Source organism: Poecile atricapillus, chromosome Z, assembly GCF_030490865.1.
Source record: "Poecile atricapillus isolate bPoeAtr1 chromosome Z, bPoeAtr1.hap1, whole genome shotgun sequence".
NCBI lineage: Eukaryota > Metazoa > Chordata > Aves > Passeriformes > Paridae > Poecile > Poecile atricapillus.
Window position 1 is genome coordinate 146,227,431 of NC_081289.1, and position 23,400 is coordinate 146,250,830.

Here is a 23,400-nt window from a genome sequence, read left to right on the forward strand (position 1 = left end):
AGCATCATATGCCTACATGAACCTTAGGCCCACGGAAGGGGAATGACTGAGAGATGTGAAGTATCTTATATTCTGTATACAGGAAATATCTTACAATCTTCGTTATGTCTAGAAGTTCATTCTAACTAGAAAAGAGCTAAAAAGAAAAAAAAAAAAAAAGAAAATAAAAACAAGAAAAAATAAATTTATTAACGGGGTTGTACAGCTCTAAGCTGCAATCTGTGGGCCAGCTGTAGATTGAGACACCACCAAACATCGATAAGGGCTAAGCGTCCCTACCATAGGCAGCTGCTGCGAGAGCAGATGCTGACGGTGAATAAAGACGTTGCATCTCGGTCCCTGCTGCTGTGCTGTGATGAGCACAGCCCCTGTCCCTCCCCAGGCAGGCACTGTGCTCAGCAGGGCTGTTATCAGATTGTGGCGGCTCGTTTGCTGCTCCAGTTCCAAAACAAATGAGATTGCCATCTGCAGCACCTCTCTCAGCGCCGTCACCCTTTCGAAGGACATCAGCAGGATCTCAGCAAGAAACTGAGATTTCCCCCAGCTGGACCAGCAGGCCACTTTTAACCTGTTTTCTGTTTTCTTAGTTTCTAAAAGCTTCCTGTAACAAGAGCTTCGTGTTGTGTGAATACGGCTCATCCCTTATGCAGCTTTTGATGGATGCTGGAGGAGCTGGCAATTCCCTTCAGCCACAGGAACCAAACCTCTATGATCAGCAGCCTCTTGTCTCCAAGGCTTATTTAGACTAATCACACAGTCAAAGCTGGGCACTGGTCTCAGCTTTTCAGGAGGAGAAGCTGAATCAAGAGTGGGCAGGAGCAGAGACTGGCACCATTTGGTGTGGGAGGAAAAAAAAGCACAGGAGGACCTACAGAATGGATTTTGCAGGATGCAAAATTGGGTGTGTGACCCATTGGATTCTCCAATGGGTATCAAAAATTGCTGATTTCCCAAGGATTGAAAATACCCTCAAATGTACCTGTATTAGTTTGAAGGGTTTGGGGTTTTTTTCTTCCAATCAGTTTCCCTTTCCTTAGTTACTAAACTAGACCCACACAGAAGGAAATGCTTCTCCACCAGGATGATGGGAGAGCCTGGAGATACTTTTTCAGGACCTGCTAGAGACACCTTACAGGCACCATGTGACGTGTTTAGAGGGGAAATCTCTCTTTAATAGGCAATTTTCTGAAATTCTAGAAAGCAGTTTTGGCACCTGATCACCAAACTGGTGCCACAGGTCACCACCCAGAGCGATGTGCCTGCTGTGGAGAGCATCACCTCACCTCACCTCACCTCTGCCATGGGGCTCAGCCACCAGCAGCCTCTGCAAACCAGATGGGCAGAGTATTTTATACCCCAGCAGTGGTTCTCCTGCACATCAAAGACACAAGCAGTGACAGGAGAGTTGACTCCAACCCAAAGAAACCAGAAATGAGCAGTAAATAAAGACCAAGTGACCGCCCTGCCAGGTGGCTTCTGCGTGGCACAGGTTTATAGTTAGCAATGCGGTTTGTTTTATTAGTTATAAATAAAGTACAAAAAATCCACCAAAAGTGAATCTAAGCATTTACACAATTTCTAATGTCTTTCCATTTCTTCAATGCACTATTGCTTTAATATTAATAATAAATATTTTTCTAGCTTTCTTCTATAAAATAGTCTATGTAGCAAAATGTTGCACAGCACAACAGAACAGCAGTAGGAATACAAAAATGTGGGTGATCCTTTCACCTGCCCGGGTCATTAAAGGAGAGGGGGTTTTGTTTACTCGCTCCTTGTTTTGCTTATCCCTCTTACAGTGACTTTGGGGGGTAGGGGGGAGGACAGCCAACCCCCCTGTCCCCACACAGCTCAAAATCACAGCTCCAGGCTACAGGGGAGGAGTGTTACAGAGCAGCAAGGTAAAATACACAGACAGGTTTAAAACCTGGGGTAAGGCAAAGTCAACAAAGCAGCGCAGCACCCTGAAGGGACAGAGAGAAAAAAATTAAGGTACTGTGATTTTGTGCCTTTCTAACCCAACTGAGAAATTCATCCAAAGCCTTTTTGTGGGGAGGATGGCTACTGGCTGAGCACATGCATCAAACCCCACTTCTGTCTGTACACGGCTGAATGTCTGCACTGACCAAGCATGGTTATGGCTTAAAGCTTAAAATGTTTTCAAAGGTTCTCTAACCTTCTGGCAAAGCTGGAACATGTGATACTGAGGAGCCTTTGGGGTAAGGGCAATGCATTGCAAGAGCGGTGCAGCCATGGCAGGATGGGGATGCTTCGCCATGTTAATTTGGGGCTGACCCCATTCTTGGGGACAGGAGGGCTCTGGGGCAGGTCCCAGCTCTACACTGGACTAAAATGCTCCAAACTGAGGTTCCCTCCTGTACAGGAGGGATGAAACCAAGTGGTCAAGATCAGTGTTAAGTGCTTCTGCTCTATGCGTGTCTCAGCTGGGTTACAGCCACTGCTCATGGCAGGCATTGCAAAGAGATGGCAAAGGGATCCCACGTCCATCCCAACCACCCTCAGCTAGACACGGTGTCACAGGATCACAGAATCCTTTGAGCTGGAAGGGACCATAAAGCTCATCTCGTTCCAACCTCTGCCATGGGCAGGGACACCTTCCACTATCCCAGGCTGCTCCAAGCCCTGTCCAGCCTGGCCTTGGACACTTCCAGGGATCCAGGGGCAGCCACAGCTTCTCTGGGAAACCTATGCCAGAGCCTTCCTAGCCTCTGAGTAAAGAAGTCAACCCCTAAAAACTGCATTGAATCCCTCAGTTCTGTTGCCTCCAAGCTCAGGCTCACCCTATTGCCTCCTTCACCCCAGCTGGGCACACACACACAGAGGATGAAAAGAGCCAAACCGAGCACTGATAGACGCCAAAAATTACAGAGCCACCACACCTGGGCTTCCTTCCCCGTCTTTTGACACAATTTGCAGAGTCTTGCACCAAAGGCATGCATTGCCCCAAGCACAGCCTTGCAGTGGGAGCCTGCTGGGTGTTATTGCAAGGTCTCCCAGGCAGCAGCAGCATCACCAGAGGCATTAGGGACAGGGCAGTACCAGGAAACAACCAAAACATTTTGGTTTATGCAGAGCGTCGTTAACCGCCTTCAATGCGCAAGGACACAAGTGAAAGGATCACCAGAGTTTGATTATGAGTGCAAATAATATTCATATATATGTGCTAAACACAGTCACTATATTGCAGTTTTCCACTATGTCACAGCATACAGAATCAAAGGTTTGCATTTTTATGGAATGTATCCAAGGTAACAGCACCACAGTAATACAGTTTGTAATCACACACCCTGATTTTTTTCTCTTTTTTTTTTTTTTTTTGTTTTTGACAAGATAAGCATTACCCCCCACATCCCCTGTTTAATTTTATTTTAAGTACCGATGCATGCAAAGCATTCCATTCCCAGAAACAATGCAAAAATGAGGTAATAGGAGTAATAAAAAAAATTAGTAGTAATTTCTAAATAAATAAATTATAATTAAAAATGCAAAAAAACAACTATAAAAATAATTAAATAAGAACCCACAATATCTACAAGTTAGTCATAAATTATGATTGTTAAATATAAGGCATTTAAACTCACAAAACCCTGTAAACTATTGATGTTTTGTTTCTAGATTTGTTGTTGTTGTTGTTGATGTTTGTTTTGTTTTGTTTTCAAACTCATCCTAACTCGCAACCTGCTTGTACAAATTATTTAAACGCAAAGGAACCTGACACACTGATACAACTCCAGACACTGTAAATTCGCACACACCTTGGGATCATTCACTCACACGAGACCATGGGAGTTTGGTGCTTTTCTCCACCAAAAGTTTGTTTGTTTTATTTGTTTGGTTTTGTTTTTGTTTTTTTTAAAGTTTGATCGATTTTTTTATTTTTTTTTTTTAAAAACTGTGCTTGTATATTAGGCAAATAGTAACACTTTCTCATAGGCTTTAAAAGAAAACACACGGTCCAGAAGAGTTCCTCATTCCCTCCCCAACCAGCGGGGGTATCAATCCCCCTGATAATCTCCCTGCTTCTCCCCTTCAAGTCACACCTGGGCAGATCAAACCTGCTCAGACTGTATTTTACCACCTTGCCAAAGCCTTGCTTTGCTTGTCATGGTATTAGTATTATTAGTATTATTTGTAATGCTGCTTCAATGCTGATGGAGCAAGACCCACAGGTACCCACGGGCCACTCCTTGACCATGGATATCAGGGCTGGGACCACTACATTCCCCAAGAAGCCATCACTTGTGCTGGGTGGCAAATGTGTCATAAAGTCATGGAATGGTTTGGGTTGGGAGGAACCTTAAAGCTCATCTTCTTCCAAACCCCCTACCACGGGCAGGGACACCTTCCACTAGATCAAGTCACTCCAGTCACCATCCAGCCTGGCCTTGAACACTTCCAGGGTTCTCTGGGCAGCCTGTGCCTGGACCTCCCCACCCTCACAGCCAAGAATTCCTCCCTCATGTCTTCTCTATGGGTCACCATTGGTCCCCTTCCACTCCCTCCCACCTGCATGGGCACACAACGAGAGCCTCCTGCACCCTCATGTGCGGCTTCCCTCCTCTCCCCTGTCTCACTGGGAAAAAAAGGAAATTCTCTGTGTGCCTCTGAGGCTGGTGTTTTCCAGTTACAGCTCATGAGAATCTTGCAATTTCTCAGATGATAGTTTATGATTGAATCTACTTGGGAGAGCATTTCTCTCCAGCGAAACAGATGCTCAGGGGAGCCAGAAATTGTTCCCACCACACCAGCGTTTTCAATAGATTATGTTTCTAATTCCCCTGCTGCTCCTTTGCAGCTCTTTTCTCCCTTAGTATGAAAGAAAAAAAAAAAAATAAAAAAGGAAAAAAAAAAGAAAACTACAGGTTTTGGTTGTGAATGTCAGTTTTCCCGAGGATTTTCTGCCCAATCCCTGTGGTTGCCGTGCAGAGGTCTTTTTTTTCACGGGGAGCATGGATCACAACAGCTCACTCCTTTGGGTATTACCTCTTAATTCTGTTTTGAGTGTTAATGTGATTAAGTTTCATTTTAACAACCACTGATTACTCCGTGTGGATACAGCCTGAAACGTGCTCGCAAGCCCACGTGGGCAGGGGTGCTCTCGCTTTGGGGTGGGTCACAGCCCAGCAGCGAGGCTCCCAAAAGTGGCAGCCCACCTCCACCCTGCCTTCCCCTCCCGTGCCCAAGGGCTCATGGTCTCGGCAGTGTCTTGTGAGCATGGAGTTTTCTTCCATCCCATTATCAGGAGATGCTTTTGCAATGGGAGAAGAGTTGACATTTTGCACCTCTCCAGCGTTATCACACCCCAAAGAACAGCTGTAGGCGCCGACTCCCATAACCATCATTTTGGAGTGCTGGCAAAGTCAACCAGCCACACAGCTCACAGAAGAAAGCATCACGGACAATTGCAATCATGTAGACAGAACTTCCTTGGATTTTGATATGACAAGCTACTTTGTTAAAATACAGAAAGCAAAGAAACAGCATCTACTCAAATACTGTGCCGCTACAGAAAGTGTCCAGCACCAGCAGACAAGCAGGAACGAAGCTTTTCCCTATTGCTTCGTTCATTTTATCCCCAATTTTTATTTTTATTAAGCTTCTCTAAATTTGCAACACACTTTAAATGCAAGGGAAAGAAGCACACGCGGCTGAGGCAAAGAGCGCAAACCCTTCTGACTGTAAACAGGATTTTGCTTTTTCTCCTCTTTCCCCCACCCCAAGGATGGGAAAGTTTGACCTCTTTATTCCCCCTCTGCAATGTATTAATCAGGCACCAAAATAAGGAATCTATGAAAAAATATTTGGTGCAAATTAGGTAACAGCAACATGTCCACCACAAGATGAGTAGGGCATCAAACACAACATTTCTTAAGCTAACATGCTCCAGCTGCCATCCATAGAAATAGCTAAAGGACCCCTAACATGTTTCTACATATTTGAGAGGTATATATACAATCCCCATGAAAAGCAGGATTGACAGGCCGGACTACCACAACTAGTTCCTTCATATTCAACACTAAAATCTTCTGCAGCACGGGGTCTCTGAGCTCCGGGAATGCCAGCTCCCTTTCACTGGGCCTGTATCCTGCGTATATGTGCAATATCTCCTACTGCTAGATATTGTATCACCACCTCCTTCTCCTCACTAACGTGCCTGCAGACTTCCCCTCTCAATCAAATGGCTCAGAAGGCAAAAAATTTCGCTGCAAGGGTTTATGGCCATACGACCTGGTAAGGAAAATGGTGTGTCCAGCTAGTCTTTTCAGCTGTCCGAGCCGAGCTGTGTTTCAATGTCCACCCTGCAGATCGGGCACTTCTTGCTGGTGGCCAGCCACTGGTCCACGCACACTTGGTGAAAGAGATGCATACAGGGCAATCGCCTGCAGAGATAAAAACACCACTGTTAGGATGGAGGAGGTCCAAGGGACCAAGAAGAGCTGAAAATCAGCATCTGGGGCTGTTTTGAACATGGGAAACCCTGCTGTGGTGACACCGTTGCCACCAAGGTCCTGCAGCCTTTCCCAGCCATGCCAGTCCACACAGAGCAGTGGGCTGGAGATAGTGTCCTCCTTGGCCGATTAGAAACCCCCACACCATCCTGAATTGAGTTGTTCCAGTTATTAATTGTGCTGGCTGCTAAATTTTAATCTTTCAGGAGCAAGATAATACTCCAAAGCCTCCTTCATGGTTGTGTCACATGAGCAGCCAGGTGGGTCCACAGCATTCCTACATGGGTGTCCCCAGGGAACCTGGTCACGTTTTACCTACATCACCTCTGCCATCACCACACATCACCCTTGTGATACAGGAGAACCTTGAATGACAAGAACTCACAGCAAAAGGATCAGGGCTTTTCTTGACATTTTAAGGGTGAGAAGCAGACTTGGGTACTTCTCACCTGCAGTCCCTTCAGCCATGGTAGTTCAGCCTCTTGCAATTTCTTATCCCCACCTTCTCTCACAAGCAGAGATTTGACCCAGTCAACAGCCTGGGATGTTTGTTAGAGACAGCTGGAGTTCTGTTGGCTGGGGATGGCTCCCTGTGACCATGTGGGCAGAGTAATCCTACTTACTCTACAATAAAGCAGCTGTGTCTTGGACACAAGCCCAACTCTCCTGGACTTCACACTAACACTGCTTTTTATCATACTTTGGTCATCTGTCAAGCTCAGATGTTGATGACCCCAAGCTCCAGATGGTTGTCAGAGATCAGTCTGACCTACCCTTCTCTGACACTTTGCCACCTGGCCAGCTGGCACAGCCTGGAAGCAGATGATCCAAACCCAGGAAACACTATAAAAACTTGACTCCCTGCTGCTGCAGGGCTCCTCCTGCCTGCGGACCATACCAATGTCTGTTTGCAAAGCATTTGGGTTCCCAGACCTTGCAACAGCCCAGGTGAGTTTCTCAGGACAAGAACAGAGACAACCCCACCAGTGCACAGCTGCATTAATCCAAATAAACACAACTCAGATGGCATCACGAGGCAGAGGAGGGAATGAAAGGATCTCACCTGACGTCCTCTCCGTCCTCAAGCATGGACAGACAGATTGTGCATTTCTCGTCGGTATCTGACTCCTCACCATCGTCTTGCTCAGCTTTGCCTTCCTGTGGTCTTCTCTGCAGCAAGGTTAAAGACACCACTTGGTTAGACCTTGCCTTTCTAATTCTGTCCCAATCCTGGGTAGTTGCAGGAAGATAAACAATAAGATCTCCATCTATCAGCCAGATCTTCCAGCTTGGGGAAGCCAACCCAGCCAGCAAGAAGAATGTGTCACCAACAGGCTGCAGGTTGGCATGTCTCCTCCTGGGGCTGGTGGCAGTGAGGCTGGTGGCAGTACCCCAAGGAGCAGCCTGTCCTCTGCTGCCCTAATACAACCCCCCACAACTTCCTTGGAGTGGGGTTGGCCCCATGGTCTCCTCTGCTGGAGGCTTCTCCTTGGAGAGACCCCAAAGCTCATGGTGCCACCACTGCCAGGAAGGGCAACCACTGTGCCCCTTATGCCAGCTTGGCCACTGGCCCAGCCCCCTGCTGCACCACAGGGCAGTGCTTAACCTGTCAGCTTCCCCTTTTTCCCCACACATCCATTCCTATCCATATCTTTTTCCTGGGTTCACTGGAGATGCGATGAGAGACAAGTGCAGCAGGAATTACCTCACTTCCAACCTGGGCAATGCAACATCCCTACCCTCCAGCCGGGAGTGACCAACACAAGAAACTACTACCCAGACAAGCATTCTTCCCAGTTCCTACTTAGCACAACCCAGAACTGTGCCACCCATTTCCTCATGGGCAGGAGGTCAGCTCCGACAGAGGAGACACCCCTCGTGAAGCCAGGGGAGGACAAGGTCCCGGCGGGCGCGGAGCCGTTGCCCTCACGGCGGGCGCGGGGCTGCGCCGCTTGCATGCAGAACGGGGCAGGTTTGCATGCACGAAGCCCCCTTGGTGGTGTGCACTTTCTTACCAGCTGCGGACAGGGGGGAAATTGCACCCGCTGGGTGGGAGAAGGTTGAGACCCTTTTGAAAATTTGGCCCGCAGCTTCCTAGCCTAGAAGTGAGAAACAGGCAGCTGAGCCACCGCTTCCGCCCCGGGAGCCCCGCAAGATACCAAAGCACCACTGCTGGGTTTTACACTGCTCCCCCGCCTCGGGGGATGGTTTGGTTGATGGTGCCAGTTTGCCAACCCTGAGGATTGCGACCCACCGAGGTCCTTCCTTCTGCTCTGTGCCCACAGCCCTTGGCCGACTGAGAGGGGCTGGCAGCCGTGCCGTGTTTTGGGGCACTCACCTTCTTGTACTTGTGGGGGAAGGTGAATCTCTCGATGGTGTTCTGGATGGCGCCCCGGCTCACGCTGCCCAGCCTGTCCTCCAGCTGCAGCAGCTCCTGTGGCACAGGAACATCAGGAAAGTGCCATCCCCACTGCTCCCAAGGCATCAGGTCCCACTACACAACCATACCTGCGGGCAACTGAGGCTCCTTCCTGTCCTCTCCTCAGTGGAAATGTCCATCAAACCCAAATCAGCCATGCTGTAATGATGGATATGATCCCTGGCACTTGGGATAATAACCAAGAGCTCGAAGCAAAGAGCTAGATATCCAATATTTCACAAATTAGGGTGGGATCTGAGCTTCATCTGATAGGCTGGGAAACAAAAACCCCATTGATCTGGAGCACTTTGTTCACAGACATGAAAGGAGCCAAAGTCAACCCAAGCCTAACCCAGGCACCTTGGAGTAAACCATCTTTTACCAAACTTAACCCAGTCACTTCCCAGTTATTACTAAAATTGATGAAACACTCATTGCAACTGCCACGTCATAAAAAACAGTCTTATAGCTTTATACCAGAGCTTGCATAAACTCACAGCACTTTAAAAATGAGTAATTCCCATCTCCAGATACGTACTTCATAGCTCTCCCGCACAGCGGATGTGTGCCTGCTTGGGTTCAGTCCCTGAAGAGCAAGCAGCTGAAGCTGAGGGTAAGGGTAATTTCTTATTTCATGAACAACCTGAAAAAAGTGAGGCAGAAAAATAAAGCCAGCTGTACTTGCCTACAGAAAACCCTTGTGTGCCCTGATGTAAATCTAATACTTTAAAAACTCAAATTGAAAGAGTAGATTGACACCTTCACCAATTTAAGCCTTTTGATAACAAAAAAATGAGGTTTTATCAAATACAATTCCTACAAATGATAGCTAAGAGCATGCACTTCTTACAAATAAACTATCTGTTATAATAATTCCTGTATCATCCATTGTGGTTCTAAACTCCCAACACTAATTAGATTACAATGAAATTTTATTTCATTTAAATGGGTAGATTTCTGTTCATCCAAGCTTTGATTGTTTATTTTTTTAAAGGCTAGCTTTTGTACACAGGTGTTAGGATCTGACTACAGCACAAGGGAAAAGCACCCTCGTGGGATTTCTGAGGATGTTTTAAGGATTAGCAGTGCTTGGCATGACTTAGTTCCAAATACAGCACCCTGCTAGGAGAAGGGGTAGAAAATTACCCCAGTCAGCCTGTCTTCTCATTGATCCCACCTCCACCTGTGCAAGAGGTTATATAAAACCTTTACAGGTGGCATCAAAGCATGGAGAGCAACAATGTGATGAGGCATGGTCCTTGGGGCTGACACCAGGGAAGGCAGTCACCCACTGCCAGTCCTTCTGCATTCAAAGCCAGAAAAAAAGTCCTGGGAGACCACAGCTCCTTCATCTACTACTAATATTATTAATATTAACTGCTGAGTCTCTCACATCCTGCCCATGTTTTGCAGACCAGCTTGTGAACGTGGTGCTGCAAGCAATGGACCGAATCCTTCCAGAACAGCTGAGCTTTTCTTTTCTTTCTCTAATCCAGTGCAGTGATGCAACATTATCCTTTCAGACACTCCCTCCCACGGCCGGAGATAAGTGGGATTTGCAGAAGACAGGTGATAGAAAGATAGCAGCCTTTATTTTGACTGCTTTCTGGCAGACAATGCATAAAACATTTCTCAGTAAAAGCATTTCACTTACCATCTGGGTTGAGGATGTGCTTCTGGGGAAATGGTGCATCCGAGGTGTAGCCAAGTAATGCTGATAGGGCTGGGGCACCGGCCGAACCTGGAACTGGGCGTGAGTCAGCCCCGCGTCGACGCTGAGGTCCCTGTGGGCACCAGGAGGAGGACGTGGCTCTGAGTGTGCTCTTGTGTTCATGGGCAGCAGCAAACCATGCTCAAAGGGCAACCTCCCTGCTGAGCACGGGGCTGCCCTGAGCCCCTCAGCCTGGGGAGAAGGTACAGCTTGGAAGGAAGTTTCCTCCAGTTTGGGGAATCATCCACCAGGCCACCATGAAGGAGTGAGGGGTTGTTTCTATGCCAGATAGCATTTGAGCTTTCTGGGGTCAAGAGCTGCGCATATGCACCCTGCTGGTTTCAGAACAAGAGTATTTTGGTGGCACAAAAAGATACCCAGGCTCAGTAACTCAGCCTGGTCAGATCAGGACCTTCCTGTGCTGCCAGTGCTGCAAACTATTGCAGTTTGACTTGAATGTTTTCCAGGACCACACATAGTTACTCAAGGGACTCAAAAATTAACCATTCTGGTAGATTTTAAAAGCTTAATGGGCATTGTCGGTGGGCTTTTTTGATGTGCCTGTGCTCCCCTTAGAGGTCTCCCAGCCCAGATCATGGCAGGATTTGGGGAGACAAAGGACACTATGCCTTGCCTGAATCCACTCTCAGGGTGGCAAGGGTTTGAGGTGTGAGGGTGGTGAAACCCTGGCACAGGGTGCTCAGAGAAGCTGTCGCTGCCCCTGATCCCTGGAAGTCTCCAAGGCCAGGCTGGACAGAGCTTGGGGAAACCTGGGATAGTGGAAGATGTCCCTGCCCATGGCAGAGGTTGGAACAAGATGATCTTTGAGGTCCTGTCCAACCCAAACCATTCTGGAATTCTATGATTCTGTGAACTCCAGAACTGTAATTTGTGCAAAAAATATAAAGGTTTTAAGAAATGTCTGGATGAGGCTGCTGTAGGAAAGGGTGTCACAAAACTGGAGGGACACTATCAAGACATCCCTGATGGCCCTGCTTGCCTGAACATAACCTGGTGAGCAGAGATGGAGCTCAGCTTGGTGAATCTGGGCACTTTTATCCTCCAGAAAACTAACTCAGCTCAATCCCCAGACTTGCCATAACCAAGATCCCATCAAATATCACAGCTCTGCTCAATCCAACAGAGATCAACTACAATCCCACCACTACCACACCACATGGAGAGAGTGTGAGTGGGACCAGAATCTCCATCTCTAATCCAATTAGCTGATCCCTATTCTCTCCAGCCTAAGAGTCACTCGACAAATGAGTGCTTTGAACACCATTTACTTTATCATCATTACAAAATCCTGTGCTCTAATAACAATTTTCTTCACATTTCCCAAGGCAAAGCTAATAGGAGCACAAGGGTGGCTTCCCATTTCAGCCTCCAACTTCTCCCCTGCATGAAGGACAGATGTGTCTTCCAGCAGCTGTGAAACTGCTTTCACCCACCACAAGAAGGGGACCTGAGGGGACAGTAGGTGCAGAAATCCTTCATCCAGAACAGCCTGTGCACCAGGCAGCAGCACCAGTGCTCTAGAACTCCCTAATACCCACCACAAGCTGGGTGCAACGATCCCCATGGGTCCCTTTCAGCTCAGGATATTCTGTAGTTCTATGATTTTAAGTTGAAGCCAGGGGAGGGACTACCTTTGCTGGCCCTGTATTAGCCATGTGCTAGACAGACAAAACCTGGCAGAGGATAAAACACAGCAGGCAACTGGCAGGAACACAGCCAGGGTGAGAATCTACAGGTCTTGGCACTTTCCAGCTCATATATCCCCATTTTGGATATTTACCCAATTGCTTAAGATTGTTCCCAGGCTGATGGAGAGCTCAATTGGAAATCAGGAGGCTTTGGGTCCATTCCCAGCCCTGCCACTTTCTTGATGCATGACCTTGATCCGCTTCCTCTCTGCCTTCCCATACTCCCTGTCTATGGAACAGATGTGGTAATTCATGGAGTGCATTGAGATCAAGGATTGAAAAGATCTCTCAAAGGTGAATGGACATTATTAAATTGCACAAGTAACTGCATTAACAGAATTGCTGAACTTTTTGTGCATCTAGAGACTTAAAATCAGACGTTGAGGTTCTTTGAAGTGTTGCTTTGGGTCTACAAATGTGTCCAAAGAAGAATACAGCATGGAACAGAGTTTTCTCAGGGTTTGGGGGTGAAAAAGCAGAGCACACTTGCTGAAGGAGAATGGAGCTAACCATTATTTTCTAGCCCATGTTACATGAACAACTGTACAGCACCTTGATGCTCAGGTGAGAGGTTCGAGAGCTGTGATGCTTGTGGTAAATGGGCTGCCAACAACCAAGGGGTGAAAGATAAGATACCAGATAACAGGTAGGATGGTCATCACTACATGTGTGTGCAGATGATGATTTAACGAACCAAACGGGACTTTATTTTATTCCACAACAGAAGATTTCAGTTGGGGCTGGGCTGAGACGACTGATCTTTCCTCAGATCTTCCTTCCCTCCCCACTTCCACCTCCTGTGGCAGCGCCCACCACCTACAGCCTCAGAGAAAACACTGCTGTTGCTGCTCATCTGGGGGTAACACATTAGAGAGGGTAGTTTTCATATTTGTCACTGGGCAAAACTGTACATGTGCCCCAAGGGAAAGTGAGTCACCCAAACATATGCTCACCATGTATGGTTCCTGTCACCCCCACTCCTTAGGTTTTATAAAGCTATGGAGCAACAGAGAGGAGAAAAGGAGGGAGGGGGAAGGCACTTAGTGATGCTTTATCAGATACTTCTAATGATTATAATTAAGCACTCTGAGCTGAAAGAGAGGCAGAAAGAATCGCTCTATCCAGATGGTACATGAACTGCTTTGCAAACCAACCCGAACAATGTCATCCCGACCACACTCAGCCCACAGGAGTGCCAATAATGGGAGCACCTGAGAAGAAAATTGCAGAAGGATGTGGTCATATTTTAGATGGTGTATTATGCACTGAAGGGGGAAAAAAGCAACAACCCTGGGTTACAAGGACTTTTCATTTGCAGAGTGGAGTGCTCAGATGTTAGGAAATGCCATCATTAGGACTTCCTGTGCCATTTTATTTTGGTCCCCTTGTGCAAATACATTGCGATTGTCTCTAATTACAAGTTCACATGATATTTTTTCCATTCAGTTCACAGAATGGACTTTGCTTAGCTTACAAGCAATGACTCAGAAGAATGTTTTTATTTTCTCGTTCTTTTGACCAGTTTACCATACTTTATTAACTGTTCAAGGGCTCTCAACCTGTTCTGAAAATGAAATGAACAATTTCCTGCAAAGGTTTTCCAGGGTATTGAACACTGCAGTTGGAGAATGATGAACAAATCTCCATTTATACCACCCTGCATGGCAGGGTAGCGTGATGCTCCCTAATTGGAACCACAAAAAATATTATGGCCACTGGGTTTTGGGTGCCTGAAGGACAGCAAAGGGTCTAGTTCAGGCAGACAGTGGTCTACAGGGAAAAACACTCTCTGTGCCCTACAGCACAAAGAACAACTTGGGGGAATTAATGCTTGGCTTCATTCTAAATCTGTAGGTGAAAAGTTATGAGCAACAACAATGGAGTGTGCCTAAATGTGGGCAATGGAGCTGGGGAATGTTCTAGAGCACACGTCTGATGAGGAGCAACTCAGGGAGTTGGGGGGACTCAGCCTGGAGAAAAGGAGGCTCAGGAGGGACCTTCTGGCTCTGCACAAGTCCCTGCGAGGAGGGGACAGCCAGGGCGGTCAGGCTCTGCTCCCAGGGTACAGGAGGAGGGGAAGGAACAGGAGGAGAGGGAATGGCCTCAAGTTGTGCCAGGGGAAGTTAAGATTGCCTATTAGGGAAAATGTCTTCACCCAAGGAGTTGTCAAGTCCTGGCACAGCTGCATAGGGCAATGCTGGAGTCCCCACTTCTGGGGGGATTTAAAAGCCATTTGGATGTGGCACTTGAGGACATGGGTCAGGGTAGCCTTGGCTGTGCTGGGGAATGGTTGGTCTTCACATTCTTACAAGGCTTTTTCCAACCTAAATGATTCAATGATTCATTTATAGAGGAGACTTTCACACTCTCTCAGACCTCTCAGAGAGGAGTTTTCCCACTGCACACTCCCCACACTGTTACCTCTGAGCTGACTCATTAGTTTCATCAAAGCTCTGATCCCTGATGGCATTCCCCAAAACTCGCAGCCTTCCCAGGACTTTTCAAACCCCTCATTGTATGCAGCAGTGAAATGGGGATCACTTACCAGTCTGTGCCCTCTGCCAAATACCTGGGCTGGGGCCCCATGGGTTGTGGAGTCTGCAGTTGGTGGCTGAAGTCGAAGCTGGGGTGTAGGCGGTGAGGCTGGACCGACATGCGCTCTTGGGCCCGCCTGTGGGGAGGAGAGCAGCAACAGGGAGGGTCAGACATGAGTGGACGCTGGAATTCCTGTCGAGAATTGGGCAAACCACAAAATCTGGGCTTGTGGACAAGTGTCCAAAGCAAAGCACTCCAGGCAGGTGTAAAGGATGATTGGAAGAGGGACCCAGGGCTGTCATTCCCTCAAAGCCATCACGTAGTAATCCACTCTCAGGCCCTGTGGCACCCACATACGCTCAGTTTACAGGAGATCCTATTTGCTGGCAACATTCAGAGACAAAGGGGAACCAAACAACTTCTCAGCAGCTTTGTGCAGTTTGCACTATTTCCTTTTTTGCTACAGTCAGCCCCACAAACAACACACAAGGTAAAACGTGCCCCTGCTTCAGCCGTGATCCATCACCATAAAGAAGCTGCAGGTTGTCTCATCTCCTGTGCAGTCCATAAACTCCTGGGGAACCTCATTCATAACCAGATTACTCACGAGTGACTGAAAGCAGAATTAACTCCCACTGGCCTTTGCCAACATTTCTTTGGATGATGGACAAGCCAGGCTGGGTTCCAAATCCTTCTCCCTCTGCTTTGCTGCCATTGCAGGCAGGGAAAAGAAAGTGCTAGAAAATACAGCAAGGTTTTTCTAGGGATTTGAGTCTCATGATTACTGTTTATTTGAACTACTCAGAGGAAGAGCGTGTGCTGCTGGATCAGTGCCCACATTTGGCAAGAGACAAGGTGGATGCACAAGCAGGATTTGCGTTACAGACAGACTCCTAACCTTTGCTTCCTGAGAAGTTACTTTATACCAGTGGAACCATCACAAAGAAAATCTCCAGGAAAAAAAAAACCAGGGCAAATGGAGCAGGGAGCTGTCAGGTAAATAACTTTTCATGCAGCCTCAATTCAGAGGTTTCACTCTCAAAGGCATAACCCATATTCCCATTACTGGGACCTCCTGCCCCACACCTGTAAAGGTTCTGACATCCTGCTCCATTGCAGCTTTCAGAGACAAGCACTGGGACTGGGCAAGAGGTTCCTGCCTTCTTCCACACCACAGCCCCCTTGCAAATACAACACTAACAGCTCTTACCAAAGCAGACTCTGCGTGGAATTGTGCTCTGTGCTTTTATTTGAATTCAGCTTATGACTAAGAGATAAACAGTTGTATCATCAGTTTCTCAGCCTTGAACATACTTGCTACCCAATTATTAGCTAATCATTAAATCCACCTAAAATCCAGCTTATGCAAAACAAAACAATGATGAGAAGAACATACAATTTTCAGGCAGAAAGGACATGGAAAGAAAGGGTTTTCTATCCGTAACATTCTTTCCAAATGAAGCACCATTGCAAAGTCTCATCCTCTGATTCTTGATCCATGGGTACAACCCACAAATAGCTTCCATATGTTTCCAAAAAAAATCACTCCTCTCTCAAGAAACACAATCAAGACAAGGCCAGGCATCCTTTTCCATCTCTGCTGAGTTACAGCAATTCTCTCTGCATTTGTCAGCTCAGTGTGGATTTAGGATGCTCTCTGTGACAGAGTGTGCTCCAGGTCAGTGGCATCATTCCCCCACAAAGAGAGAAAGCCTGCCAAACCCTGAGCAGCAAGACCTCCATGTGTATAACCTGGTGAGAGGTGGACACAGCCTCTTGCATGGTTCTGGAACAGCAGCTACAAGGATGTAGCTCAAGCACTCAGAGACAGGAAAGGTCCCCAACAACACCATCATGATTCTCCTAGGAGTGACAATAATGGGACACACTAGAGGAGCACAGTTGGGATCCCCGCAGGAAGGGCCCACCTTCAGGTGCAGCCTGCCCTGCAGCCTCCCTTCCAGTGGATGCATTTTCAGGGCACACAGGTGAGCTTGAGAAGAAAGCCCAACGCCGCCGGCGCGGCCGGGGTTCCACAGGCGACGTGAGGCTGGCGCGGCTTCTCCACATCCCTTGGGAAGAGCGGGGTCCCCTTACCTGGGATGGGGCATGAGCCGGCGGTGCTGCGCCTCGAGGAGCTGCTGCTGGAGGAGGTATTGCTGGTGTAGCGCCTGAGGTAGGAAGGAGGGCCCGGCGACGTCCTGGAAGGGCAGGGCAGGCACGGGCGCCAGGGGCTGGTGCAGGGGGCCGCTGTGCTGGTGCGCGGGGGCCATGTGGGGAGCCAGCCCTGGCTGCGGCTGCACCGCGTGAGGCAGGGCGAAGTCGGCGGAGAGCTGAGGCTGGGGACCCAGGTGGAAATGCCGGCAGGAGGTAGCATGGGGATGCTGAGACCTTTGAAAGGGAGCACCTGGAAGAGAAGAGCACAGCGGTCACGGGGGCCAGCAGCGGCCAGGGCAGACCAGCCCCGTGGTCGCCCACCCGGGGCAAGGGTTGGGCGAATGGCTGTTACTCTCCGCTTCCAGAAGGTTTATAAAAAAAAATACAAATAAAAGAGAACAAGTCAGTCAAAGCTGATTACAAGAAAAAGTGCTGATTTTGACTAATGGCATTTCTCCTCCAAGAAAACATTGGAGCCAAAACATAGATTTGGGTTCAAAGTCTCTTTTTGGCTCCAAGTTGAAGTGTGTACTGATGAAAACTGCTTCGAGCTTGTTTTGGCTTTCCTATCTTAAACAGAAAAAGAACAAAAGTCTTAATAGAGCCTTCGGAGATAGAAAAAGGAGTGATTTTTTTAACTAGAAGAGAGGAGATTCAGACTAGACAGATGGAAGAAATTTTTTTGTGCTGAGGGTGGTGAGGCCCTGGCACAGATTGCCCAAGAAAGACATGGATACACCATCCTTGGAAGTGTTCGAGGTAGAATGGAGTTTGGAGCAACTTTGTCTAGTGAGAGATGTCCCTGCCCATGGCAGTGGGGTTGGACTACATTACTTTCAAAGAGCCTTTCCAACCCAAACCATTCTGTAATATAGACTCAACACTTTAGAAAAGGGAAAAAACAACAAAACCTGCTTTCTAAAATATTTGGGTTTTGGATATTATCTCACTGAAGTTTTGATGCTTTCTCTGAATTGTAGGCTTTCCCTGCAAGTAACTTCTTTGCCTCTCTAAAAATGTCTCACAGACAAGGAAATAATCTCTGCTCTAAAAAATCGCCTCACACTGACTTTAGGATGTGAATGAGACAACTTCCACCTCTGAGAGCGGGGATGAAGGCCCTGTGTGCTTGCTGAGATCCTTCAATAACCAGTCCTCATGAGCTGCATGCAGGGAAAGAGCAGCTGCTGGAAGCACAACATGGGCTGCTATGAGACCGGTCATGAAGCTGATGGGAATGAGGAAGAAATGAGGTGTGAAAGATATCCATAGTGGAGGCGTTTTGCAAAACATCTGGCACTGGCTTGCACCTTGCTCAAGATCCTCTCTTGGACAGGCCCTTGGCCCAGTCCAGTGTGTTAATTCCTACATTCCTGGAGCATTTACAGGCATCATGCAAAACTTTTGGCTCTTAAACTAGGGAAAGAGTCAACTCAGAGGTGAAAGATGGGACTCGAGTGAGGTTTTAGAGATGCCTCCTTGCTGAGGATCAGCCCCAGCATGGGGCACCTGCCCTTTTACACTTTTTGCACACCCCATCCACCTCTTTCTGTTTTCATCTTTGTGAATGGTACAAAATATCCCAGAACAACAGCACCAAGAGACACTATGCCACCCCAAAGCAGAAGCATGCACATCATGCCTTCTTCACCCAGATCCCTTCTGCTCACATCTCCCTGGCAGGCAGGGCCAGCCCATCACAGCAGCTCAGGGAGTCCCGAGCAAGCCAGATGCCAGCAGGAGAAACAACAGGAGAGGGCCTATCAGAAATGGATGGCTTGCAAAACTGTGCATAATCACACACAGAGTCTCTTAAATACAAACTAATCCTCCACAGTGCCCCTCTGAGAGAGAGCAGGTTACACAATATGTGCCACCCACAGCAGTGCTTCTCGAGGTGATAATTTCCCCTGCTGTCAGATAACCAGCATGATTTGACCACGATATTAATTAAAACCAGAGGTGGTGGGATCAGACCTGCTGTTCCTCAATGACAGAGCTGCAAACCCAGGCCAAAGAGCCACTCATATACCCTGTTCCCCTGCAGGTTGTATTTGTTGCTGGCGGCCTGGCCCAAATTCACCACAAAGAAGTAAGGGCTGAGCAATGAAATGGGAGTCCTGCACTTCCCTGGCCCATTGCTGAAGGGAATTGTGAGGAAAAGCCTCCTGACTGCTGTGTGTGCTTGGTACTTGCCAGGGAACTCGTGGTGAATTGCTCAGCCTCTGATGGCCATGTGTCCTCCCAGTGGAGAACTGCTGCAGCAGGTCACAGGTGAGCCATTCAGCATCCCCAGGCTTCCATGGGGCCTGAGGAAAAGGTGTCAGAGCAGGTAAAAGTGCTAAACCCTCTGCACACATCAACACACCAGCTTGTGACACCAGGCTGCAGTTCAGCTGTGTTTCAGACAAAAATGTCTTGGGGGGATACAAGACAGTGAAACTCAGTGAAACTCCCCCACATTTGCTGGGACATATTCTCTAACACATAAGGAAAACATAGAAAGCCTGTCTCTCATCTCCTATGACTCTCTTGTCTCTCAGTGCCTGGTGTAACCTCAGCCAGCAATTTCCAGCTTTTACTGAGTCTTGGGAACCCTGATTTAGTTAAATGTCTGGAGGGCCTTTGATGACAGAGCCACAGTGAACTAGAGAACACCAGGTGGGCTGATCAGCTGGTCCTATTTCTGATTTGGATTTTGCTTTTCATACAAAGACAGACCTTTCCCAAGGTCCAGAACATGTGAACTTTATCTGTGGTACGTGTGCAAGAAGATATGCAAAGCTAATAAATCTGAAAGCAAAAGCCTAACTCATTTTCTTTTGGTACAGAGTCAATTTGCTTTATCTTTAGGAACTAATTAAATAAAGCAGTTTTCACTACTTTTTGTTAGTACCTACTGGTTCAGTGATGCATTTTCCTTCATAGGAATAACATCATCAAGATGTGACCGAGACCATACGATTAAATAAAACCCATCAATTTGTCTTAACACAACACATTACCCCATGCAGTAATTGTTCATTCTCTTCAACTAATCCAATTGCTGATGAGGATTTTTACAGCAAACCAAAGACTTTGGGGAATACTTCAGCAATCCTATGCTTATTAAGAGTTATCCAATCACACTGCTGGCATAACCAAGCCAGTCTGCAAAACAAAGAGCCAGTCCTCACTAAGCAGGGTGCTGGTGAGCCCCAGAAAGCCCTGGCAAACAAATAACAACTCAAAACAGAACGTTATGTTTTTTAAGTTATTTATTTTTGGGTTTGCCCTCTCCAGCTCATTGCATCTAGAAGCAAAGGGCCCTGGTAGGGATTACTTTTCAAGTCCACATTTTGGTCTCATGTACACAAGGTGAATACAGTGTCAGCCTGCAAACATGAGCTGAGCATCCTTGTCCAGGTAACTCACCACAATCAACACCAAAAGCAGGTGCTCATCCCTTTGAATTCCACAGAGGTTCACACATTAAAACTGTCAGAGAATCACAGGATTGTTACAGTTGTAGAAGTCCTCTAAGATCAGCGAGTTCATTGACCCAGAGTCGTGGTGTTCACCACCAAGCCTTGCCCCCAGGTGCCACATTCACGTGACTACTGAACACTTCCAGAGGTGGGGACTCCACCACTTCCCTGAGTGCCTCTTCCAAAGCCAGACCACACTTTCTGTGAAGAAACTTTCCCCAATACCCAACCTAAACCTCTCCTGGAACAGTTCAAGGCCATTTCATTTTGTCCAGCCGCTTGTTCCTGGGGAGCAGAGCCTGACCCCCACCTGGCTGCCCCCTCCTGTCAGGGAATTGTGGAGAGCCAGAAGGCCTATTAGTGAGTACTCTGCTAGCACATCTTCTCCCTCTTTTCCAAGCCACATGTGTGGTCCTAGATCACATTTACATTGAGACCAACAAGCATAAACATTGCCCATAAGGTACTTCAAGAAAATTGGATTCACTGATTTAATCTGGTTTTTGCCTGGATAGCAATGTCTGCCACAGCGGAGACTAATCCATGACTAAAACCAAGTCCTGATACCACATTCCAGCTTTTGTTTTCACTCCCCAGTACAAGGGCAGAGCTGACATTTTCATTAGCCAAGCTTTGGGGACATTTCCACAGCAAAGACCATGAGGATATAAAGTGTGCCTATCATGCTCCAGAGCCACTAAGTGGCTCCACAATCCTTGTTCCCCATCACCTGCCCAGTGGTGCCCACATGAAGGCAACGTTTCTCTGGGATCAGCAAGGCAGAGACTTTCTTTCAGCTCAATGAACTCAAGTTTTGGTCCTCATACCAAAGAAGGATTCTCCTCCCCCATTGGTATACTTTGATTTTGCAGAAAGAGAGATTAGCCAGATCTTGGATGGTTTCATGGCTTACCCTCCATGTCCAAACACTTGCCTTCTCCAGCCCAGGAGATAATCACAAAATCCCAGAATTAAGGTTGGAAGGACCACTGGAGATTGTCCAGTCCAACCCTCCTGCTCAGACAGGGTCCCTAGAACACATTACTCAGGATTGTGTCCAGCTTTTTCATATCTCCAGGGAAGATTTTCAGGGAAGTCCACAGAGGCAATACAGTCTTCACCAACCCTAGAGAGGCTTTTGTGCCAAGGCCAGCCTGGAAACAGCTGTGGCTGTGCCCAGCCTCTGGTTGGGATGAGAGGGCCAGCCTCCTGTGTGAGATTCATTGACATGCTCCTGGTGCCTTGAATCATCCCAGTTGCTCCTATCTGGAGCTGTGGAGGACTGATTGCCCTGGAATCACTGTCAGGCTGCCCACCAGCCAAAAGTCATTTTATTGTCCTGACAGTGCTTCCTTCCATTTAAATGCTGTTGCTGTAGCAGATGATGACAGCTCAGAGCAACATCAGATCAGCAGCTCTGAGATGAGCAATGCATCACATCTGTGTCAGCAAAGCAGGTGACTTACTCCAGTTTTGGGCAGTTTTCCTTTCACAGGTTGAGGCCAAATGTCCTCAAAATGCCCCCCATACCCACCTAAGCTCTCAGCATGGACGGCCCTTGTTGCCTTACACTCAGCTAAGCCACAAAGATAGCTAATGCCTGAATCAAGATACTCCAGGACTAAAAGGTGTCTTGCAAGCCTCAAAGTCTGTGATACAGATAGAGGCAGAGACAGGATCTGCTGGAGAAATCAATCATGTCTTGGGCAAGCCAGGCTATCTATGGGGTGGGAAAGAGAGCTAGGTGATTCTCTAGCATAACTGGGGACAAGTGTGACCCAAAAGAGGCTGTGTCACTTTGTGATGGCATGGGACAATGTGGCCAGGGATGTCTCTGGGTGATCACCAGCAACATCTCCCTGCCTTGTGTGATGCTCTGCTGGTTGCTGCTTCCAGTCCCCTTCAGCTTCTTCAATCACATCCTAAAGCCAAGTTCAGCACCAGGGATCATCAGGTGGAGAATCAGTACTTGGGTGATTCCTGCCACTGTCAGAACTCAAGTGCAGATCAGTGGCTGCCCTAGCTGGCCTGGCTGTCCTCTGCTGCTGTGATGGATGCTGCAGCTTCACATTGTGGTGGTGAAAATCTGGGTCTGTGTGACATCCCACTGCCCTGGGCCTCTACAGCCCGCAGTACTCCCCACAGATACTCAGCTCTGCAGTCACACGGTCACACAATCATACAATCATAGAATGGTTTGGGTCGGAAGAGGTCTTTGAAGATCCTCCAGTCCCACCCCCTGCCATGGGCAGAGACACCTTCCACTATCCCAGGCTTCTCCAAGCCCCATCCATCCTGGCCTTGGACACTGCCAAGAATGGGCCCCCACAGATTCTCTGGGCAACCTGTGCCAGGGCCTCCACACCCTCATGGGGAAGAATTTCTTCCTAATATCTAATTTAACCTACTTTCTTCCATTTTGAAGCCATTCCCACTTGTCCTGTAACACCAGGCTCTTGCCCCATCTTTCCTGTGGGTTCCCTTCAGGTTCCCTTCAGGAAGGGAACGAGGTCACAATGAGGTCATTCTGAAGCCTTCTCATTTCCAGGCTGAACAATCCCAATTCTCTCAGCCTTTACTCATAGCAGAGGTGCTCCATCCCTCTGATAATCTTGGTGGCCTTCTCTGGACTGGGTCCAACAAGTCCCTGTGCTTCCTGTGCTGGGAACCCCAGGGCTGGAGGCAGCTCTTACCTGAGTGTGGCAGAGGGGCAGAATCACCTCCTTGATGCCACAACCTCACAGAATCGTTTAGAACAGTAGAATACAATAATACAATCATTTGGGTTGGAAAAGCCCTCGCAGATCATCAAGTCCAACTGAGCACTGCCAAGCCCACTGCTAAACCCCATCCCCAAGAAAATCCTCCACAAGGATTCACCCTTCCGAGGGGAAGGGTGCTTGACAACAATTTACAAAGCACTCAAAGCACT

At 47.8% G+C, this 23,400-nt stretch overlaps 1 protein-coding gene across 1 annotated transcript in view; it reads right to left on the minus strand.

Annotated features, from left to right (window-relative positions):
- Positions 1–5,453: 5,453 nt before the first annotated feature.
- Positions 5,454–23,400, minus strand: part of ARK2C (arkadia (RNF111) C-terminal like ring finger ubiquitin ligase 2C) — a 52,346-nt gene continuing 34,399 nt past the window's right edge. Inside the window, exons 2-8 of the mRNA XM_058825765.1 lie at positions 16,942–17,251; positions 14,855–14,980; positions 10,544–10,673; positions 9,428–9,532; positions 8,809–8,904; positions 7,534–7,640; positions 5,454–6,401 (exon numbers count right to left, since the gene is read on the minus strand). Of these exons, the coding sequence (XP_058681748.1) occupies positions 6,284–6,401; positions 7,534–7,640; positions 8,809–8,904; positions 9,428–9,532; positions 10,544–10,673; positions 14,855–14,980; positions 16,942–17,251 (992 nt within the window). The 3' untranslated portion in view covers positions 5,454–6,283. The remainder of the gene's footprint in view (positions 6,402–7,533; positions 7,641–8,808; positions 8,905–9,427; positions 9,533–10,543; positions 10,674–14,854; positions 14,981–16,941; positions 17,252–23,400) is intronic.